The following is a 25333-nucleotide window of genomic DNA, read 5'->3' as shown; positions in this document are numbered from 1 at the left end:
TGAATAATGAGAACACCGATGAAGGTTTTGGACAGATCAGCCCTAAGGGTTAAGGTACATTTCTCCCTTAATTGCAAAGGTCATTAAGCATACAGCAAAAGGACTAGTTATTGTAAGCAATTACCAAACTCCAGAGAACCAACAACTAGAATTCAGCCTTGATTTGAATAATAAAAAAAACACACACACACACACTGATGAGCCGAGGTAATGATCTTAGGGATATTCGTTATCTTCAGATGAGTTTATTTAAAAATATACATACTATGATTCTTGAGTCACAATTTATTCAACGGTTTAAAAAACAGGCTAGTGATAAGCACCGTCATTGTGGCTGTTGTCATTAAATTAAATGAATAAAAATGTAAAGCGATCCAATAAGAATTATTACCCTAGAAGGGAATTATAGGGATGCAGTCCTAACGATACGAATGTGTTGTCAGTCTCGGAATGTCCATGGATGTAATGTAATATCAACTTCTGAGTTTAGGGGCCATATGGGATGCTGACCAAACTGGGATATTCTTTTTTTTTTTTTTAAAGGGGCAATAGATTACAAATAGGTTTGCCAATTCAGGGGCATTTTTTTTAAATCCCAGGATACTAGCAATATCTAGGACTGCAGTGTTACTTACAAGGGGCTGGGCGGTGATGGAAGGCAGCAGCAGAATCTGGCAGATGAAAGGTGATCAGTGCAATGGCTGCGAGAGGTAGGTGGGCAGGCTATGTAGTGTAACTTCTGACCAAAGCTGCACAGCCAGGGCAGGAGTGGCATCTGAATGGGTACTCAGATGCTGTGCAGCATTACATTGCACAGGCTAATCCTAGTGATTTTATGGCCAAATCCCGGGATCCCACCGATCCTGAACCATGTAATTGGCCACCCTAAGGAATGGATTTTGCCTTGTAAATGATTGCCCCTTCAAAAACAAGTATTTGCGCAGTGGCCATGCGAGATGCTGGCCAAGCTATTCCATCCTGCCCCATATGTTCACAATGTTGATATCTTAAATGCTGACATCCCAACGTTCTCAGAAGCTCAGCAGTAGGGTTAGGCTATGATATAAGAAGGATAGGGTGAGGCACCAGTGGGAGGTTAGGGTATAGGAGAATTAGGGTTGGGTAGTAAAGTGACATTATCGTTATGGATGGGGGAAGAATATTTATGTGTCCTGCAGCTCAATTAGATGTCTGCTTCAGAAGTTCTCCACCACTGGGACCCAAAATAACCCATTGGAAATGTCACCGAGAGCAGGTAAGTCACCTCTAGGCCACCAGAGATGGTTTGCCAATATTCTGTCATGGCGCCATGTCAACAGTGTCCACATGATGAATGTCAACATGTTCAAAGTCATCAAGACGTGCATGTCAACACATTAACCATGTCAACATTCTCATGTTGATAATATAACTGTTGACATGATAAATGTTGACCTCATAATCCACACGAGTACGTTTGTGAACATATTGTAACCAATGAAACCACCCCATTCACAATAGTCACCAGATCGGCAAAATGTATGAGAAGTTCTGTACCAGGGTTCATTAGATTATTGAAAACAATACTCAATGTGCTTCACTAGACAAACAGTTCATAGTAAAAAAAAAAAAACACAACAACGAAACAGAAATCTTAAAGCACATAATACAATACTGAATAATTATACTAACAGATACTCTAGAACAGGACAGGCCAACCTGTGGCTCTCCTGATGTTGTGAAATTCCAAATCCCAGCATGACTTACCACAGTTTTAACACTCCCTTATAGATAAACTGTGGCAAGGCATGATGGGATTTCTAGTTTGACAAAATCTGGAGAGCCACAGGTTGGCCAGGCCTGATCTAGAAACTAAAAAGTTATACCACAAACACACTATACTGTACATCATACAATCTAATCTCAACTGTAAAAACAACGATTTTTAATTAACATTTTCAAACATAGGAATAATTACAAATACATTCCTTTACTCTGCAGAAAAAAAACACACTTAATAAAGGACCTGGGTCAATTCTTAATAATATATATATATATATATATATATATATATATATATATATATATATATATACATGGAATATTTGAACCGTCTCGGAATGGGTGTGGTCTTTTAAGGCAAAAAGCTGGGTTTGCATAAAATCAAATGAAGTATTCTTCAGATTCAGTGACTTTGTACAGCCCTTGGGGTGGGAAGTAGATCTCCAACACCAATGGTGAATTCACAGAAAACATGAAGTATCTCTCAGTACAATTAAAACAGTTGTTGTAGTCCGTTCACAACAAATAGAGTTTCTCCTGGAGACCCCGTGATACTGGGCTTACATGCTATTGAGAAACTCTATTTGTTGTGAATGGACTACAACAACTGTTTTAATTGTACTGAGAGATACTTCATGTTTTCTGTGAATTCACCATTGGTGTTGGAGATCTACTTCCCACCCCAAGGGCTGTACAAAGTCACTGAATCTGAAGAATACTTCATTTGATTTTATGCAAACCCATCTTTTTGCCTTAAAAGACCACACCCATTCCGAGACGGTTCAAATATTTCATGATGGACAGTACTACTCTAATCTGAGAAACTTTTTTACCATTACTGGCAACTTCAATTAGAATTTCCATTAAACTATACAGCCCCACCTACAAACTGTATAGGAGATCTCTCTAGTCCATCTCGTTGTCTTAAAAGACCGCACCCATTCTGAGGCAGTTCAAGCCTTTTCACGGCGGACTATACTACTCTTACCTGAGAGAGTTTCTTACCACTATTGGCAACCTCTATTAAAGTCTATTAAACTATACAGTCCCACCATCAAAAGGTGTAGGAGATTTCTCCTCATTTGGATTGATACATTTGCCCCTGATGAAGTCCTAAGGGACGAAACGCATTGGGCCGCGGATCTACAATTTATGTGGCATATTTCTGAAAAAAACCTGAACACATGAAATCTTTTTACTGCTGGATGAACCACCAATAAACGTTTATCTGTTTTTATGACAACTATTGTTTATTCATTGTATGTTTAGCCACAAAGTGGTATATGTAGCGCACCCCTATTCTCATATATATATATATAGGGTCAATAAATTTGCGTTACAGGTGGATTTGAACCTTTATATTAGGAAATTAACCCTTAAACGCCACTTTTTGAAAAATAATAGAAATGATGAAGCAAACATTTTGGAGGAAAATATTAATTCCTCTGGGTTAAAGAAGCCGAGCACTTTTTATCCATTGGAATCACGTGGCCCTAACTTAGAGCTATTTGCCCAGCTAGTCAAAAAAGATTTTGAGGGATATTCAGAAAATATTGAAATTAAGGAAAAAAATCTAACCTATAAGGAAACCCGTGCCATAAAAGAACTCATTGACAATGAGAGCCTGGTATTTAAGCAGGCAGACAAAGGGGGCGGTTTAGTTATCTTGTCAAGAGACTATTATGTGAAAGAGATGGAAAGATTACTATTTGACCCTATTTCATATAAGATATTGTCTGGAGATCCAACAAAAGAATTTGTAGAGGAACTTAAAATCATCTTGGACGATGGGAGGCAATGTGGAGCATTGTGCAGGGAAGAATATGAATACCTGTACAATGATCAACCAAGGGTGGCCACAATCTACCATCTGCCAAAACTACATAAGAATCAGTCGGCCCCACCAGGTCGGCCGATTGTATCCGGCATCGAGTCTGTAACATCAAGACTGTCGGCTTATGTAGATAAGTATTTACAGAAATATGTTCCGAAATTAAAATCGTATATTAAAGATTCCATCTCTGTACTTCAGACAGTAGAGACATTAGAATGGCAAAGTGACTATAACTGGGCAACTATCGATGTGAACTCTCTATACACTTCGATATCCCATGAAAAGGGATTAAAGTGTATAGAGGGGGTTCTGACAAGAGACATCGATATCTCTGAGGCTATAAGTACATTTATTCTAAAATGTTTGAATTTCGTGTTAAAATCGAATTATTTCACTTTTTTGGGGCGCTACTTCATCCAGCTGTGTGGCACGGCTATGGGGACGATTTGTGCCCCAGGGTTCGCCAATTTGTATTTGGGTGAATGGGAGGAGGAATGTATTTTTTAAAATAACCCGTTTGCAGATAATATCGTCCTATTTAGGCGATATATCGACGATCTACTATTGATATGGAGGGGGTCACAAGAAGAGTTCCTTAAATGTATTGAGTATATTCACATCAATCAATATAATTTGGGATTTACATATAATTTCAATAGTAGGAGTTTGGAGTTTCTCGACCTCACCCTCACTGTAAAAGATGAACAGCCTGTGAATATTGAGACTAGCACCTTTTTTAAAAAGGTTGATAGCAATAACTACTTGCAGTATAATAGCTGCCATCATAAAAAATGGAAAAGCAATCTCCCTTATTCTCAGCTGTTGAGATTGCGACGAAATTGTAGTAACATCGATACATTTGAACAACAAGCCTTAGTTTATGTGGCCAGATTCCAGGAAAAAGGGTACCCCCAAACCCTCATAGACAACGCTTTGGTGAGGTCAAGAAATCTGAACAGAAATGAATTGTTAAAATACAAAGAAAAAGAGAAAAATCGATTCAACTTCTGCCCATTTGTGACCCAATATAACACGCATAATGATCAAATACGCAAAACTTTGAACAAGCATTGGTCGGTCCTTAAACTGGATCCCCTTTTTAAAGACTATTTGGGCTCTGGCCCTGATATAGTTTTTAAAAGAGCGAGTACCCTAAAAACCAGACTTGCTCCCAGTCTACTTCCCATTAAAGTGACAGATAACCCAGGTCTTATGCCCTATGGAATGTCCCCAGCAACAGGTTTTTATTGCTGTGGAAAATGCAAGATGTGCCCGCATAGCCTAAAGGGCACAAAAGAAATTGTTGGGAAGGATGGCAAGAAATGGAAGCTGAAGGGTGCAATTAATTGCAATTCCACCCATGTGATATATCTTCTTGTCTGCCCTTGTGGCATGAGATATGTGGGGCAAACAAAACGGGCCTTAAAAATAAGAATCCTGGAACATTATGGGAACATTAAGAACCATGTGACCAATCATAGTGTTCCTAGACATTTTGCCCACTGTCAGAAAGGTGATCCACAGGGTATGAAATTTGTAGGAATTGAAATTGTCGCCACTGACATTAGGGGGGGGGGGGGAATAGAGAAAAAATGCTGCTTAGAAGGGAATCCTTCTGGATGTACCATTTAGGAACATTAAGTCCAGAAGGATTAATCGATGGATTAGAAATTACAGCCTTTATTGGTTAGAATTTGTATATACATACCAAAAGCGGTAATAGTTGAAGCTTGCTCCTTCCGCTTTGTACTGTATAGTTATATGCAATTTTCTCCGCATATCACTTTCCATGCCTTAATTGTTTTAAAAGTACCTGTATAAGGTAAATCTATTATGTATCCATTATTGGCTATTATAAATATTGATTGTCTCTTTTTCTCTTCTGACTAAGAAGATAAAGAAGATATACTTCTATTTGATGCACATGAAGATTACTTATATGTCTGTTTACCTGCGTCTTGAATTCTGGGCTAAATAAGTCTTTCTTTTTATTATATAGTGGTATATGAAATAATACTGTATAATAGATGTTTTCTATATTATATGACCATATAATAGGACACTGTATAATAATAATAATTTGATGTGGTTCTATATAATTATGTCTGATTAGGGAGAAAGAAGTGTATGTTTCTCTTCCTATTCAATGTATTATCGTGTGCCATTATTATCGTGTGCCATTCCTGTATTTTATTGTCAAAATGTTTTGTATTTTTTATATAATTGTTTGCATTTTTTATATAAAAGTGTTGCCATGTTATGTACAGCAATCGTGGTAGCCGTATACACAGATATTTTTTATATATTTTTTTATATATATAGAATCTTTTATAGAAAGAGCTGTTTTTTAAACAAATAGAAAAGTTTTTTATATTTATTTCATCAGGCGATATAGGTTTAGATGGCAGTTATGCTGCAAGTCGGCATAAAACTTGTCTGGCAAAGTGAAGGTTAATCAGCCAGCTGTTACCACGATTGTTAATTGCATTTACCTGTTAAAAAGAGGTCAGAGATGGACGCTAAGCCAGCCCTCTGACGAAGTTGATGACGAAACGCGTTGGGGCGTGGCTTAGCGTCATCTCTGACCGAATCCCATTCTGAGCACAGACCACTACCGCTGTCTGCATCGGATCACCGCCCGCCACGTGCTGTTTGCCGTTGGGGGAGAAAAACATCTGAGTGTAACCACTCCAACACTTTGCTGCGGTGTCAGCACTTTATGGCATTCATACTGCAGTGTTTATACCGCTGTATTTGGTACGTGATCCCTGCTGTCTATCACTTGTTTTTACCGTGTACCAATAAAAATCTTTTAAATTGATTCACGCACTATGGAGCGCTTGCTCTCATCATTTTTTTCCAGATAAATCTACCTGTGGATTCAGGATTACCTCGTTGGAGGTGGAGAGTTTAAGCTGCCGGGGATACAGTCACCTGAGTGCATTTTCAAAGACATTTATTACAGAGTAAACTCTCTGATGGTATTATTGTCTGAATAGGACATTGGCTTTCTTCACTAATTTGCACACTGTTTTTTTCTTCATATATATATATATATATATATATATATATATATATATATATATATATATATATATATATATATATATATATATATATATACACATATATATATATATACATACACAGTATAGGAGTTTGGTGTGACTCACCCTCCATTTGGAACAAAAAAGTGAAAACAAATATGGTGTGTGTGTGTGTGTAGCACTCTCATTCACAGGGACCAAAGCCCACAGTAAATATACAGGACCCCAGCTATGCTGTTTGACCATGGCCTGTGGGACAGTGTCCAACCCATGAGATTCAGCCATCTGCAGCATGAAGTATCATGTGCCCCATTTCACAGTATAGCAGCAGAAGCAGGTGCACAGTCCCTTGCTGACAGGCAGGAACCGTCCTGTCCACTAATTCATGTGTTAGCAGATCTCTTAGGATAGAGTGAATTAACTAGCGGAAGTAGCGTTGCACTGCAGAACTCCATTGGAAGAGCAGCGGTCACACTTGATTACCACTGCAAACCAAACAGGTGCTGCTGAACATGCAGGTGCCCATTCGGGGCTTGGGGCCCTGAAGCAGGTGATGCCATTGTTTCTGGGAGTTACACCAATGGATACAGGTCATACCACTTTAATATTCTCTAATTTCTGATGAACAGGGACTGTTGGTAAAATACAGTATGTCTTTAGCTAGGAGTGACCCAGCTTTCATTCTAATTGTAGCTCTGTAAAATAGATTTTCAATAGAATCTATGTTGAGTGTCAGGGTTATTGGCATTGAGGTCATGGTCGCAAATCCAAACAGGGAACTATCTGTGTAGAATTTGTATGTTTCCCCACATTTGCTTGGGACTCTGAGATGGTCAAGTTGCTCTTATGTTCCCATCAAACAGTTAAAGGTTAAAGGTTAACTGCACTGGACATATTTTGTGTAGGGGGCGGGGTGGAGCTGGTGCTGCAGGGGTGCGGGGTCTCTGCAGGTTCCATATGGTGTCACCGTCACATGGAATCTGTTGAAAATGACCCTCCAAAAATGGCTGCCGCCTCGCAGGACCTCTAGTGTCTTTTAAGGGAGCACAGTGCACTACCTAGAAGTGCCATATTTTGGGAGTGCTAGGGCACCTGTGGGCATAAGTCCAAACACAATGAGCATGCAACCCCCTGGAAACAAGCATGAATCTCCCTGGCAACAAGCATGTAGGTAAAACAATTATAGTTAATGTATGAGAGGGGTTAAGGGGGCAGCAGAATTTCAATTACACTGTAGGAGATGATGGTGTTCCTATAAATCCTTCATACTACTGTATATACTGTAAAAGGTGAAGTTTATACTGTATACTATTCTGTATCAGCTGAGGCATACGGGGATCCAGAAGAACACACTGAGCACATTCTATCTGCTCCCAAATGCTACCATCACATACCTTCAATATAGCATTCTGCAAAAATACATTTGAAGGAAACAATTATGGTATAAAAGTGTAAGAGGGGTTAAATGCAAAAATAGAATGAAACAAGTGGGATTTGGAAGATTTGTCTCTTAAATTAACATTTCAAAAGGAAACTAATGTATATTTCCTGACAAGGTAATAAAGCCCCCAGTGGCTGTAACATATACACAGAACAGTGTTAATAACGTGTGTGGTGTGTGAACAGGTCACCTGTGATGGAATCCAGCAGTGTAAGTATCATTTTCGCTGCATGCTTGACTAAGGGAGGATGCTGGCTCTCAGATGTATCTCGTATTCTGCAGAGTGTGCCTGATTTGAACCCTTCCTCGGGATGTGAGTCATTCTTGCTTGGAGGTGCAGGAACATATGTAGTTTTCAGGTGATCTGTGATATAATAAAGGCCATTTTTCAGTAAGTCATACAGTGTCACCCTTCCAACAGGCCTCAAAATAAAAATCGACAATCCTGCCTTGTGAATAGGCTAAATGGCTACATGAAGACACCTTCGCTATGAATGTACACAGGAGTCAGGTGAAGAGTGATCTTTGGGGATCTGCGGTGTTACACAAAATATGACGGATGAAAAATGGTCGCTTTAGTGTTTCGTGATTTATCTATTTAATATTTTTAACAGCCTGTCTTTGGTATTATTGCTCTTACCGTAAACATGTATTTTTGTATACACTTTTTGTTGTAATAAATTAGATCATTCCAGAAAAGCAGATTCATAATGAACTGTAATAAAAACTTACTGTACACAATCTAGATAGACAGCCAATAAGTCAGGACCATATGGTTTACATGGATTCAGTTGCCAGATACAGAAAGTCAACAGTTGACAATGTTGACAATAGGTATGGCCAACAGATATAAAAAATTGACAGGTCAACGGTCGATTTTTTTTGTCCACATCTTATACATTTCATGTTCTCTGACCAAGATAGGTAGAAGATATATAGACCCTCAGGCAAGGTGCCTTGCCACATTCGCCGCATATAACTATTCTCATTTGTAGCCCACATAAATAATATATGCCATGCCAATCTCCACGTTTGACTTTAGTGATGATTGGCACGATCCCATCTCTATTTTGCTCCCACAGCTTATAGAAAAGCATTGACCAGCAATTTTGCAATGGGGCATTTTGCGCAACTTTTTTTGTGTGCCAAACAAGCATGAATGGACAAATTGCCGCAACAATGAGAACGTCTACATCTGTATTTCAAGCAAATGTTCAGAATACATGTGAAAAAAAAAATGTGTACGCCAATTGTGTGTCAACCAGGTCCTGTTGACTCTTTGAAACTGCCGACCTTAAGACAACTCCATTATCAAAGAGGTGTAAGTTAAAAAGGTCTTCTGTATACCTTCTGTATATTTATATATTTTTTTTCTTTAAATTTGAATATTTACTTCTCTTGCAGAGTCATTACCTGAAATAATGTATGACTACAAATACCATTTCCCAATCCCATGTCACCCCAATGGAATATTAAAATACTGGCATGATCAAGGTTGCACATATATAATCTAGGATTACAGTTCTTCTGGACAAGCAAGGAGCAAGTTCGTAAAAATGGACAGCAAAAGCTATTGAGACTTACTAACATAATGCAATATTTTATAAGAGATAAACAAAACTAATACAATTATATAAAACAAAACTGATTATTGCAGATTAAGAATCTGAATTAAGAAGGGGATTCCTTATCATTAGAGCAGAAAAATTGTGGAACTCATTGCCGGTGGGGGTGGTTACAGCAACTACTGTTAATGAATTTAAAAACTGGATGCATTTTTGGCCACAAAGGGAATCACATAGGCCCTTATTCTGGTTGGTGCGGTCAGAGCCGCACACGGGGCTCCGACCGCACAAACCAAGGGCCGCCCACCCGACGGATCGCCACGGCCGTCCGTACACGGACGGCTGGCGATCCGCACAAAAATGGTGGAGGCTACGCCTCCACCATGGTGGGAGCTGCCCCCTGCCTTCGATGGTCGACGACCATCGAAGGCAGGCCCGCACGCCGCGGCAGCTCCCGCAAGCTCAGACCACACGGACAATCGTCCGTGTGGGAGCTTGAAAGGGGGCTGAAAGCTGACATCCGGCGACGTCAGCTTTCCGCCCCCATGTCATGGTAATGAGGGCGTCATGCCCTCATTACCATGCATACGCCCCGCGTTTGCATGGGAACGCCCATGAAACGCGGGGCGTACACATAGGGTAATGAGGGGCTGAAGCCCCTCACGCCCCTATACGCCCCCTTTGCGGCGGACGAAATCCGTCTGCGGCGAAGGGGGCTGCACATGCGCAGAATGACCTCTGCGCATGTGCAGAACAAAAACATCGGCGGTACGGCCGCACGCGGGCCGTACCGAGCCGAGTAGAATAAGGGCCTATGGGACTTACTCAAGTCAGTAGTTACCAGTCAAATAGGTTGAGCTCGATAGACTAACATCATTTTTCAAAAAAAGAACAGAACAAAAAGATTGTTATAAAAATAAAATTTAAAAATAAGGCAATAGTCGAGATTTGGCAACAGAGGTAGCGCTATTGAAACTACAGTTTACAAAGTAATTCCAAAACAGTATATGTGGTGGTGGCAGCATACTCAAGGTGGCAACCAGGGCCAGATTAAGCCTTTGCAGGGCCCAGGGTTACCTTAGACAGGGGGGCCCCCTCCCATTTATCATTATTGGTCGCAAACTGCACGGGAGAATATTACACGGTCAAAACACAGAGTAAAGGCAGTATAAAATTGGTCAGTGGGTAAATGCAGGGGGGGGGGGGGTTAAAATAAAACACACACACACACAAACACACACACATATATATATATATATATATATATATATATATATATAAAATACCACATGAAAATCGTGTTTGTCCCTCTGTACTTTACTCTGTAGGAGCCCTGACATGCTCAGCGCTGCTTCTAATTAAAAACCCTCCCATAACGAGGCTGCTGCTGTCCTCCATGTGCCTGAAAAGTATATGATGAGCTCCAACAAGCAGAGCTCAGCATAAGCCTCTCAGCCTCTGAGCTCTTGTGCAAAGTGTCATGGTACTCCCAGTAGTGCACTGCACACTTGCAGTCGGTGTGACTTGGCTCCTGATGCTCAGCACCATTAATCATTGTCACAATGGCAGATAGGTGAAGCTGTAGCACTACCCCACTCCCATGCACAAAACCTTTAGCTAAAAACAAAATAATAATAAAAAAATACATGCCAACCAAAGGAGCCCCTATCAAAGTGTGCCCCCACACTATATCAATACACCTTTTAAAGAAGCTGATTGGTCCAGTTTGCAATCTATTTCTTATCTATTGATGGGCTAGTACTGTTGGCAGGAATATCTTATGGATAAATGGAAACTTTAATAAGGTTTCACTCCTAAGTATTGGGCTTGCACTTGAGTATTACATTACCTAATATTTTTTAGATTTTCGTGGCTCATTTCTTGGGAGGGCTGGTAATTATGCCACACAAGCAGGACCCTCTTCCCTCATGTGCTTTTCCTTCTCTTATTAAACCATCTTTAATGGCACCAAATCCTGCAGTTTTCTACCACGCTGGTCATCTACTGGTGCAGCTATGGTCATGTACACTGTACTTGTCCTGAATTGTAATTGGGTGCTGCAGATCCCTTGTGGAGCCATATAAATAAATAATAATAATAATAATAATAATAATAATAATAATAATAATATATATATTTTTTTTTATTGTTTGGAAAATAAAAAATCAATAAAAAGAAAACTCTTGAAAGGATTCAGGAATGGTATTTGTGATATTTTGTATTGAATTGTCTAAAACCTTATTTAAAAACTTTTGAATAAAAAAGTTAATTTTACGCCAACACAGCACAAAAACTCACATGAAGACTTTATTATTTTAACATCTAAAACTTACAATAGCATTACCATTAGCTATGAAATTGCATACTGTACTATTATTTACTTTAAAGTTATGCATTATAAAATAACTTTGATCTTTACTACATAATCATCCCAACAAAGTATATTCCTCGGTGAGTACATAACAGCCTACATTTTTTTTTCTTTTCGTTATAACGGAATTCTTTTCTCCAAACATTTCTTGCAGGTTACACAATAATTGCAGTTATCAGCATAGATGTAAAGGTGGATGAAACATTGTAACATTTCTAAATATTTCCTTAGATTACATAAAATTTTTGTTATAATAAAACCCTACAGTCAACTCGGTAATTTAAACACCCAAGGGGTACATTTGCAGAAGAGGTTCTTTGAAAATAACAAACTCATCTAAAGACTACTGTGACCAAACACTATCCCAATACATTAAGAAAGTAGTTAGTATTCCTAAGGCCATATTATCAAGTGTTCTCAAAAAATCTTACGGACGGGCTAGAACATAAACTCAGTGGTATCCCAAGATATTAAAGCCTTTTGAATTCCTACCAGTCTATTGTACAAAAAGTTGCATTATCGATCATGGAAAGCATAATCTAATTGCCCCCTTATCTAATCACAATCTATTTTTAGCTATCAATTATTATCTCCTGTTTGATTGTCTAGTTTGAGAGGGTATGTAACAATTCACCAGAATTAAGAAATGAGTAGATTAATTAAGGAGGTGAGCATCCTGATGTTTTTACATCTCAAAATGTAAAGTGGGTTGGTGATAATCAGAAAGCCCCAGCATTCGGTAGTTGAAGATGTGGTGAGACGTAGTGTACAGTATTGCTTGTCAAATGAATATTAAGTGGGGTATTGAATCCCAGATTCCGACTGTCAGAACATCCCAACAGTCAGGATCCGGGCCATTTTTTGTTCCTTCCCAAAGGAACCCAACAGTCACTATTCAATTTACCGATTGTCAAGTGTCGGAAAGTCTGCAAATCTGTGAAAACGGCCACGAATTGTCAAAAACCGAAATCTGCTGCCCTTTTCTGACAAAACAGATCCAATTTGTTTTAAAAGTCGGATCTGTTTTTTTTTAATCTGCCTTCAATGTGGTCGATAATGGCAGCATTGAATAGGCAACGGCTGCTATTTCCCCCGGCGGAAATAGCATCCGGAATTGAATGCTGCCCTAAAAGTTTATGGTTTCAAACACATTATATAAAATGATGTTTATAACTAAATCCAACGTGTATATAGAGTACTTTTGTAGATTAGTTGCTCAACAATGACTCTTTAAATAAATGTTCTTTCATCCAAAACCTCTGATAGCAAAAACACAGTACTCATGAATACACCAATGACTAAGTCATAATTTGGGAACATCTACAGTATACAGTAAAATAAATATATATATTTTTTTAAATGAAAGAGGAGCTGTACAAGGAAATTTTACAGTCCTATGCAAAACTCATTAGATCTCCTTCCACCACACATGCTTAGTTTTGTAAGCTCAATTTCCCTAGGGAATTAAGATGAATCCTGAATAGACAATTTCTGTGTATTATAGAAGAGGGATACGGTCACTAGATCTACAAGTATTAGGTCGACAAGCATTAGGTCAACAGTCAAAAGGTCGACATGGGGATCTTCACTTTTTTTTTAAGCCAACATTTGCCGACAGGTGATATTCATCCACTAGTTAGTGTTGGCAGAATAAAATAGTGTGCCGAGCGTAATAAGGCACCATGCCTGAAGCATGGCCAGCGCAGCATGCCATTTGAGGGGACGCGGTGCTACATTTCAGTGTCTATGTTGACTGTGTCGTCATTCAGGACAATAAAACCCAATGTCAACCTTTTGACTGTCGACCTAACAACCCTGTTGACCTTCAGTCATGTTCACCATCCTGCATGTTGACCTTCAGTCATGTCGACCTTAATGCATGTTGACCTAGTGGTGTCGACCTAATGCTTATCAACCTAGTTGTTGTCTATCCAATGATCCATACCCCCCTACACTGTGGAATTTCTGTTATAACATCACAAACAGTCAAGCGCTGGGCATTTCCCTGATTCCGCCTCCTGCCTGCCCACCTCCACTATCCATGCAAACACCTAGGCGAGTGTTATGCTCACCAAAGGCATTTGTACAGGGGTTCTGCACATGTGCAAATATAAATCAGAACTGGGCTGAAATCTGCCCCTTCTGAGCAAACCTGAGTCAAGCTGTGAGGCAACTAGTGAGTAATGATGCTTAAAAGCAACTGTATTTTTTTTTTAAGTGTGTGGCTTTATTTACTCAGCAAAGATCTGCTGTATGCTGAGCATCATCAATACAGATTGTTTCAAAGGAGCTGTAGCACCACCAAGTACCTGTATAAGGACTCCTTCCATGTGTATATACAGTCATGTCCAGTATGGACATTTCACTAGAACGGTGCTCGGCACATTTTATCATTACCAAGCACAAGTCCACGTGGAAGGTAAAGCATGAAAATGTTAAAGTTAATGAAACACCCCCCCCCCCCCCAAAAAAAAAAAACCTATTGTAAACATTTTTATGTTACGACCATATTCATGTCCACAGTTTGCTTATTTTGGGCCTTTTGACCATGTTATGGCTGCCATGGATGGAAGGGGAAAGTAACTTATTACAGGTTAATGTAAGATTAGAGTACGGTAGTAGCACAATTTCAGACAATGTCATGGCTGCCAATTGTACATAAATTGGAGCTCAGAAATATAACTTCATTTGGACATCAAATCACATGCAATGACTTGAATTGCAACTAAAGCCAATGCCTCATCTTCCCTTATGTGTTTAATCCTACTACAAAACATTCCTGCTCACTTGTATTTATTAATTAACAGCTATTTATATAGCGCAGAAATATTGCGCAGTGGTTTAAAGACAATACTGTATTTTTGAACAGTCACATCGGTCCCTGCCTCCAATGGAGCTTGCAATCTATATTCCCTACCACATGTACACATACACATTCATCTAGGATTAATTTTGTTAAAAACCAATTAACCTACAAGTATATATTTGGAATGTGGGAGGAAACCGGAGTACCCGGAAGAAACCAACGCAAGCACGGGTAGAATATAGAAACTCTGCACAGTTAGGGCCATGGCAGGAATTGAACCCATGACCTCAGTGCTGTGAGGCAGTAATGCTAACCATTACACCATCCGTACTGCCCCGTATATATAACACATGGTGGGAATAGAACCCATGACCTCAGTGCTGTGAGGCGGTAATGCTAACCATTACACCATCCGTACTGCCCTAACATTGACACAAATATATCAGATGTAGAGTAGCAATGCCTTTGACTATTCTCAATTTGATATTAAATTGTGCCAGAAATGTTCTTCTCCTATGTGATCTTCTCATTTCCTAATGACTAAGCTTGAAAACCTTGAACAACTTCATGGGAAATACATATTATCCAAGCCAAGGCCAAATTAGAATCATTTGTAAGCTACTGTTACTGTACTTACGAGTCAACCAAGTTTGTAAACAGTTATCATGTCAACATTAGCATAATTTATAATTTTAAAATGAGAACACATAATTTTGCATTGGAAAAGGAGGGTGAACATATAAATCAAACAAAATCCATTTATCGTGATGATAAAAAAAAACATTGATCATGATGATGATGATGGAGTTGGTCATTGTCAGAGTAATGTTAAGAATTAAAAATAAATGATCCAGCAGATATAGAAAATTAGATTCTAGTGGTACAATTGTAAGGATATGGCAGCCATGAAATGCAGTATGAAGAAAAAAAATTCTAGTGTACAGTACATTCAATTACAACTCACACGAAAATAAGTGCAAGGAAACAGATTTCATGAGTAATAAATTCTTGTGTAGGAACTCATATCTATTCCTCTGTACTCCCCAAAATTACCTACAATTCCACATCCTTTAGTCCATCATGAAAGAACAGGCGTGTTCAGCATGATCTGTCCCTCGCTGTTCAGCAAGGGACAGGGAGGGACATTTTTTTTATTTTTCAGTTAACCTATTTTGGTATTGTGTGAGTAGGTATCTACCCAGCAGATTTATATATTTTTTTCATTATATCGAAAAGAAAATTCCACTAGATTTTTCCTTAACAAAATTAGCCAATCAAGAAATCTAGAAAATAATTCAACCAGTTCAGGTACTTGGCCAAAACAAATTCATAACACAATACTAGAAAAAACTATAACATTAGGAAAACATACATTTGTAAGAAAACAAATAGGATGCAGGAATATGATTTTTCATTCCAACTGAGTAGACCATGAAATATGTACATTAGGATACAAAAATCATAAAATTTACAGAAACTTCCATTAGCAAAGTTTATAAAAAAATTTATTTTAAAAACTGTCCGACACTAAAGTTTTTTTTCAAACTACTGTACCAGTCATCACCACCTTCATGTTTTGGCTGGTTTTACTCCAGTTTGCACTAGATCATTAATGATGCTCGCTCCTGTGGGTCTTTTGTATTGTCTTATGCCATCTGCCAACTGTACATGCAGCTCAATCTGAAGATATTGTCAATGATAGCTATACACCTTGATGTGGCCACTGAGGATATCTTATGTGAAATTGCTCAGTATGTATGCACTATGTCAAGGGAAATCATGAAGGACACTGATATTGTTTGCAGTGTCAACTAATGTGTGTCCAGCTTATATATATATATATACACATATACATACACATACAGATGGGGCAGGGCTCTTCCTTGCTGGCGAATCGCCAGAACGTCACCGCTGGCGATCCGCCAGCAGCCCGGCTCGCCATCTGACTGAGACGCACGTGCGTCTCACGCGCGTCTCAATCTCCGTCGGCGGGGCGACGGGAACCCTGTCCGTCTCCGCTTCAGGGAGACGGACAGGGTTAGGGGGGGGTGCGGGCAGGCGGCGGTGACCCGGGGGAAGCGGGATGCGCACGCCTCTCGTGCACGCGCGTCCCCTTCTCGCTATACAGATGGCGGCTGGCGGGCGATGGCGGCTGGCGTTGCCATCCCCTGCAAAGATGAGCTATGCCCCATCTGTGTATATATATATATATATATATATATATATATATATATATATATAGATAGATAGATAGTATGTGTTGCTGGATAAAGAGGCTTTAAGCCTCAAACCGTTGCACAATAAATTTTGAACAAGTTTGATAAAATACTGGAGTGCCATGACGTTGTCTTGCTCGCCTGCGGGACCCACCAGTATATATATATATATATATATATATATATATATATATATATATATATATATATATATATATATATATATATATATATATATATATATATTCATACATACATACACACATATATATATATATATATATATATATATATATATATATATATATATATATATATATATATATATATATATATATACACATACATACACACACACACACACACACACTCTGAAAAATTAATTGCAACTCCTAAGGAAAATTGTCAAAAGTTGAAATATTTTTGTTCCTTAAAAGATAGCAATGTATTACATGAAAAGATTGCAATTAGATTACCAAAGTCATCTCGAGAATAAACATACAAGGAAAAATATGAAAACCGATTAAGCACTTGATAATTCATTTCAATAGTGCCAACTTTAATAAAAAAAATATCTCCGCTTGTCATAGTGCATGTAATAACATTGTGCATTGTATCTACAGTAGCTGTTGTCGGCATCTGGGGCAAACTCCACATATTTTGGTTTTAAAATACCATTAGGAGAGTTCACAAAAAAAAAAAATTAAACACTTGCTGACATGAAAGTTTTGTTAAACTGCCAGTCACAATCACTTCCAGACTTTGCCTGGTGTTCCCAAATTTCCTGAATTGCATTCTTAAAAGTCTGCATGACAACTTGCATCAAATCAATAAAAAAAAAAAAAAACACCAGCCTTGAAAAATAGTCAGAATAGTGCAAAAAGCCTAAAAAAACTCCACCCTGAATTAATCAACTAATGTTTTATGATGATTTCTAAATTCCCACAAAAAAGCTAATTGAAAATACAAGCTACAAAAAAAGAAATCTGAAATATTTAATGGTTTAAAATGTAAGAAACATACTGTATTATCATTTTTATATCTCTAAAAAATGATATAACACACTAACTCATTATCATTATTTTGGTGGGTGTTTTACAAAATTGTACAGAATTAGATTATGAGTTAGTGTGTTATATAACCCTGTATATAAAGGTGCTGCCCTGATCCTCATGTTTATTTGCTTAGCGTATCAGTTCCATAAATGCAAGAAATACAGTAGTATCAGTGTATCAAGTTTGTCAATAAATGACCCAGGTGGTAGAAGAGAGTTTGATCAGAAATATATGGCAGCCTGAAAATAAGGTAGCATGAAAAAATGGTAGCATGAAAATAAGGTGCCAGATGGCATTCAATAAATGCTCAGCTGATCAGCGGCCTGATGATAAATTTGCACCTATCCCTCTGAAAATCTAAAACATGCCACATCAGTCATTTAGTAATCTACCGTGACCACAGCCATTCCTGCAGTGATATTACTATCTTCCATTGACATTAAACTGGTAGTCCAACACAGTCATACCTGCAGATCAAATACGGGGAAAGGCACATCTGTCAAAATAGATTCTTTAAATGTGCAAAAAAGCGATGCCCATGAATTCTGCCAAAAGTCTTTGGATTATATTGAAGGAAAAAAGCCCTTTTATCAGAGGTGCCAATAAGCAATAGAAAATAGGTGATCCTACTCTGACAGTTAATTCACCCCACAGTTGTAGCCTGCTGTCTGTTTGTTGAGGTATTGGTGCTGTCAGCAGAAGCTGCTGCTTGGTCTAGTTGTATGGCCTACATTCAAGTCTTCATATAATAATATCTGTACAACTACCAAATCTCCTATTTAGACTGTGGTCACAAAGGGATCTTGGTGTTGGCCCATACAGTACAGTATAAGTCAGGCATTCCCAACCACGGTCCTCAAGGTACACCACCAGTGCAGGTTTCAGTGATATATTGTATGGCCTACATTCAAGTCATCATAAAAGGGTCTTCTGGAACATTTGATTGAAAGGCCAAAGTGACTCATCTTAGTTTTAGCTTCCATCTTTCTTTTTGGAAGAAAAGAAGAAAAAAAGTGAAATGTACTGAAACAAAAATATGGAAAGCAAATCAAAAAGATGCAAAAAAAATACATCAAAATATGCTATATTAAAAAAAACCCTAACAAAACACGATATTCCATTGTTTAATCACAACTCCATTCTTCGATCTCTGATGTTGTGTTTGGTCCAACAGGAATATGAAATGTCCGGAAGCAGAGGGAATATTGGAGCTTCGATCCAGCAATTTAAGGAAGTTGTTACATGCAGGCTGACTGAAAACAAATTTTACGGAAATTGTTTTATTTTGTCCAACTTCTCGTGCACAGAATTTTGGTGGCTTCATACAACACTTATCATCTTAATGCAATGATTTACTAAATTCTGTTAAAATCTTGAGCATCTTGTTAATGAAACATCTTAAGATTTGCAGTGACATTCATTTTATGTAAAGTGTTCTCGCTTCCTGCCAAGACAATTATAAAGGAATGATTGCAATGTCAGATCTCTTGAAAACGAGAAGCAGCTTTTGACTTCTCTAGTGCTTCTTATACTTGATCATGCATACCGCTGTGCACACTAGCCGCATAGGAACATACAGCAAAATTCTCTGCAATAACCAATATACAGTAATGCTACTTGTCTAAACCACAAATGCACATAAGGGAGATTAGCATTAACACCTAATGGGGCATGTACATCATGAGATATGTAGGATAGATAGCAGGGTCAAGTTTACAAAGAAAAAAAAAACAAATAAAGAAAGAAAGGATTACCAATTGCCCTTCATTAACATATCACAAGTATCTGAAGTGACACTAAAGTTAATTAGCAGCCTGGATAAAAAAATGAAGTCATGCAAACTCAACCACTTGCTGGTCTTATTTGAATATTTTATATTTATAAAGTAAAGGTTAACAATAAATGAAGAGCCACATTGAAAGTACTAAAAAATATATAATTTCATTAATTACTACATTAATTATTACCATTTATGATGTAAAAGAACAGCCATACTAGTGTTTATTCGAGCACCTGCTACCTTTGAAAACCCATGCAGTTTCTGTTCCCTGCCTGGGGTGTCACTGTCTGCTGTGGTGTTTCAACACAGGTCTGGTTTGCATATCAGTGCTGATATACAGACTACACTGTGCTAGAAGCACCCCAGCAGACAGTGACACCCCAGGCAGGGAAGAGGAACTGCATGGGATTTCAAAGATAGCAGGTACTAGAATGAACACTACATACCATTTATAATTTATTCTTTCCAGATTAATTTATAATAATAACTGTACAACTACCAAATCTGCTATTTAGACTGTGGCCAAATAAAGAAATTGGTGTTGACACATACAGTACAGTATAAGTTACTGTCTTCAGTGAGCACTTAAGGCCCCCATACACTAGGGCGACTTTTCCTTAGGACAAGTCGCCCCCGACTTCCCCCTGAGCTTCCCCGGCTGCTCCCCGGGGGAGCTTGATTAGATTGGCACTTGATGTGCCATTTTTTACATGTGATAAATCGTCTAGATTCATCACATGTAAAAAACCTGGGGAGGGGGGGGGGGGGGCTACAGAGCAGGGCTGCTGGTGGGAGCAGGGGGGGCTGGGGACGCTGCGGCTCCCGGCTCCCCCTGCCCGGCACTATGCCGCCTGTGTCCCCCGCAGCGTCCCCAGCCCCCCCTGCTCCCTCCACCGCCACACCGCCCCACTAGGTCCCAAGTCGGGTGGTCGGACGTGCAGCAGGTCCGACCACCCGACGCAGATCCGATGCGCACGGGACCGCGCATCGGATCTGAGGGGACATCAAAACTAGCCGATTTTGGTCAAAACAAGGAAAAACATAAATTCATTTTTAAAAAGTTGCGTTACTTTACTTATTCCACCACATCTATCGTGCCGACACATAAGGCTGTGGCAACTTGGTTTATTCCATGCGCAGTTCCTACAAAAGTACATGGAAGTGAAAAAGGACACAGATGGGGCCACTCGCGCCATTGATGCAATATGGCTGCTAATGCTCGTTTGTCACTTCACCATGGGGTTTATTCTAGTTCATTCTTTCTGACAAAATCCTTCTTAGATGGACAAACCATGTGCACTGCAGGGGGGCAGATGTAACATGTGCAGATAGAATTAGATTTGGGTGAGTTATTTTGTTTCTGTGCAGGGAAAATACTGACTGCTTTATTTTTACACTGCAATATAGATCTCACTTTGAAGAAAAACCCCACCCAAATCTAATTCTCTCTGCACAAGTTACATCTGCCCCACCCGCAGTGCACATGGTTTTGTCCATCTAAGAAGGATTTTGTCAGAAAGAATGAACTAGAATAACCCCCCATGTTATTGCCAATCAATACTTTCCTATGGGCTGTGTGTGTAAATCTGACACATGAGCGTGGCGACGGGAATTGTTACAGCTGTCGTACACAGCAATTGGTGCAGCAATGATGGGTGCAGCTACTGTACATCTGTAATAAGGGAGGTCCTCACTTTAACAGCTGAAGTCAATGCAGTGTCAATGTTCTTTACACCACACCACTTTTCATTATAAAAAATGGAAACATTTAGGAACAATCAAAGCAAAACACCACATTAGGGTGTGATTCTAGTTTGATCGGGCTGTTGCGAATTTGCAACTGGGACCGATGGTGACGGCCTGTGCATGCGCATAATCGCTTATGCGCATGTGTAGGTCTTCACTGCGGGCCCCCTCGGAGACTTGCATAGTCTCAGAGGCCCTCACAGTGGTGACCATTAAATTATTTTCGGCACCCACGCAAGGTTGCGAATGGAGGTTTATGCAAAACATCCATTCCCAAGTGCTGCAGGGAAAATCAGTGAGTAGCGTGCGCAGGCATTTCCGGCCACATGGAGGGAGGTGCTGTGGGGCTCGCAAAGCAGCGAACTAATGCTGCTTTGCGAGAAAACCAGAATGAGGGCCTACATCACAGATAGGGGTCAATTACTGCTAAGGCGCAAGGAGAATAAAGGTCAAGATTCAATAGCAGAAGAGTTCAGAAATTCCACTGGAATTAGTATAAACACAAAACTGTGTGGCAGGAGCTTAATGTTATGGGTTTCTATGGCCCAGCAGCTGCATGCAAGCCTCACATAACCAAGTCCAGTCAATCATCGAATGGAGTGGTGTAAAGGACTTCAACACTGGACTGTAGTGGTGGAAATCTGTTCTGTGGCATGATGGATCACATTTATCTGTTTGGCAGACAGATGGGCGAGTCTGGGTTTGGTGGATCCAAGGAGAACGTTAATTTTGCCAACTGGGATATTTGATGGAGGTGGTATAATGGTATTTTCCTGTTTTTTTAGGGTTTGAGCAAGGCCCCTTATCTCGATTGAAGGACAATCTTAATGTTAAAGAATACCACAACATTTTGAACAATGCTACAGTATGCTTCCACTTTTGTGGCAACAGTTTGGGGAAGGCCCTTTTCTATTCCAACATGACAATGTCCCAATGCACAAAGGACTCTAAAGATATGGTTTGAGTCCTGACCTCAACCCCATCCAGCACCTTTGGGATCAACTGGAATCGAGATTGTGAGCCAGGCCTTCTCATCAACACCAGTGCCTGACCTTACAAATGCCCTACAGAATGAATGGGCCCACATTCCCACAAAAATATCCACAAAGTCTTGTGGCAAGCCTTCTAAGAAGAGCAAAAACTTCTATAGTTGCAAAACAAGGACCAACCCCATATTAAAGTATAGTTAATCGAACACAATGCCATTATCTGGTCAGGTGTCTGAAATGTTTTGTTCGTATAGTGTGTGTGTGTGTGTGTGTTATATACATATTTTACATATACATATAATGACTCCCCATTTGCTTGGTTATATCGTAGTCATCACAATCAGAATGCACTTTTACCATTCCAGTACTAATACTAAGTGCAATGATATACATATTTTATAAAATAATGCATGTTTGCAACCTGTAAGAAGAATCTATACTGTACATGTTCATTTGTAATTATTAAATATATGTCCTGTGTTTTAAAGTACAAGTAATAGAGAAATAAAACATAGTCAGGTTTACTGAACAAGTGTGAGGTGCACTAAGATTTCCATAGACAATACCATGAATGGTTTGATTTCCTAATAGTTTACCTATAAATTATTTAACAATCTTGGCTGGTGTGTTCATAAACTTCCATTAATGTCTAATGTGGTGATACTGTAAAATGAAAATAATTCAAAATACAGAATATTGCAAAGAATTTATGACAAGTTGTAACATGAAAAGTATCTACAGCCAACAGGTAATTCAGTCACCAGGAAAAACATATTAGCTTTAAATGAGATCCGGACTTTGGATCAACATTCGTTTAGTAGGTCAATTCTTTTTTTTTTACTTTCTAAAGGTATTTCATTATTTTTGTTATAGAACTTACACTATAATATTAGAAATACATTTTTTTAGATAATAAAAACAGCTCTCTAATTAAAAACAACAAAATGAGTACCTGTGTTCATAATAAATATGGGCTTTTTTATTATTGTAATTTATTTTTATAGTGCCACAAGAGATCCTCAGCGCCCAGTTACAGAGATCAAAAACAAGTAAGTAAAACAAGAAATTGGTGACTTACAATTCAAGACAGTATAGGACAAGTACAGAAACCAATCTGCATCAGCAGACGATACTGAAATAGGTATGAGAGGTGTAAAAACGCAGTACTCCATTGCTATCAAGTGGAGTATAGAGATTGTCTGCCCATCCCCTTTTCATTCTAAAGGGGTGAAGCAGACAGAAGGGTGACACAGAATAGGTAGAAGTTAGCATTTATCAGTGGGTTAGGATAAGAGTTGGCTGGGTTTGGTGAAGAAGTGGGTCATGAGAGCCTGTTTAAAGTGTTGTAGAGAGGTGGAGGGAGCAGAACATGAAAAATCTTGGAGGGAGGAGTAGGAAGTAGTAACTAGTTGGCATGATTGGCAGTGTGTATTAGCAGAGAAAAGAAAGCATGTAGATGTACAAAATGAATATAAGGGCTGTATAAGTGAGTGTGAGAAGCTTGAATGATTCTAAAAGGGAAGGGGAGCCAGTGAAGGGCATATAGGAGATGGTAGGTAGACGTAGTACATTTGGGGAGGAAGATGAGCCAGGTTGCAGCATTGAGGATAGGTTGGAATGGAGAGAGGTATTTGTCAGGGATATTACATAGGAGAAGATTACAGTAGTCTAGTCTGGAGATGACCAGTGAGTGGATTAGGGTCTTCGTAGAATCTTGGGTAAGAAAGGGTCAGATCCTGTAAATATTTGTAAGATGAAAATGGCAGATGTGAAAGGTGCTGAATGTGTGATTTGAATTAGAGGGTATAGTCAAGGATTACTCTAAGACAACACACTTGGGGGCTGCGGGAAATAGTAGTGCCATCAATAGATAATGAGATTCTGTGAGGTGAGGTGGTATTGGAGGCTTGGAAGTTGATCAACTCAGTCTTAGACAATTGAGTTTAAGAAAGAGCTGGGACAACTAGGAATATATAAACAGTCAGAGATATGAGTAAGGAGAGCAGTTGAGAGGTCACATGAGGAAAGGTATATATTGAGATTCATTAGCATAGAGATATTACCCTCAAAACAAAGAACATGAGCTACTGTATGTATATGTAAATGGAGGGGGGAGGTTTGAGGGGTGTTTGGGGACTGGATATAAAAATAAAGTTATGTGACCCATTGGGATTTTATCGGGTTGCTGGTTTCGGTATTCTGAATGCCAGCTTCCCCACTTCGAATAACCCATATACTGTATATCACCTTAAGGTAACCAATTACGATCTGAATAGCTATAAAATTTCTCTTTCATACAACAAATCTCATTTAGCCAACGCAAGAAGTTGAGACTGTATTGGATAAAGGCTATGCACATTCTACTATATGCTTGTATTCTCCAACCATTCATAACATTTTAGTTGTTTTTTATGAAGTCTGCATTTACAGAATGGGGCATTTTATATAAGCACGAGGCTGCACGGTACACAGATGCACAAATGTTTGGTTAGTAGGAGGAAAACCTCTATTTTCAGCCAGGAAACCCAGTTTGTTCCATGTCAATGAAAACTCACTACTTGAATCTCCCTCCTTAGTACTCTCCAACAGAACACCAAGGATAAAAGCTAATTGGATGTCTGGATGGAGAATTATCACTTTGGAGAAAATGCATATTGACCTATGAGTAAAAAAGTGTTGTACAAGGTTGTAAAATTAATTATTGGACTTGTGCACTACAATT

The 25333-nt window shown here is 39.0% G+C and overlaps 1 protein-coding gene across 4 annotated transcripts in view; it reads right to left on the bottom strand.

Moving 5' to 3' along the window:
- The window catches only part of KHDRBS3 (KH RNA binding domain containing, signal transduction associated 3), a 100533-nt gene that overhangs the window by 63206 nt on the left and 11994 nt on the right, over positions 1 to 25333 (bottom strand). For 3 of the 4 annotated variants that reach the window (XR_014444037.1, XR_014444036.1, XM_083144888.1), the window contains exon 2: positions 8274 to 8447. The exons of the other annotated variant lie outside the window; for it this stretch is intronic. Coding sequence is in view for 1 of the 3 variants with exons in the window: in XM_083144888.1 (XP_083001014.1) it covers positions 8274 to 8447 (174 nt within the window). In the remaining 2 variants the exon portion in view is untranslated. The remainder of the gene's footprint in view (positions 1 to 8273; positions 8448 to 25333) is intronic. 4 annotated transcript variants of the gene reach the window in all.

This window comes from Crinia signifera, chromosome 5 (genome assembly GCF_055691185.1).
Source record: "Crinia signifera chromosome 5, ASM5569118v1, whole genome shotgun sequence".
Taxonomy (NCBI): domain Eukaryota; kingdom Metazoa; phylum Chordata; class Amphibia; order Anura; family Myobatrachidae; genus Crinia; species Crinia signifera.
This window is presented reverse-complemented; position numbering and strand designations above follow the sequence as displayed.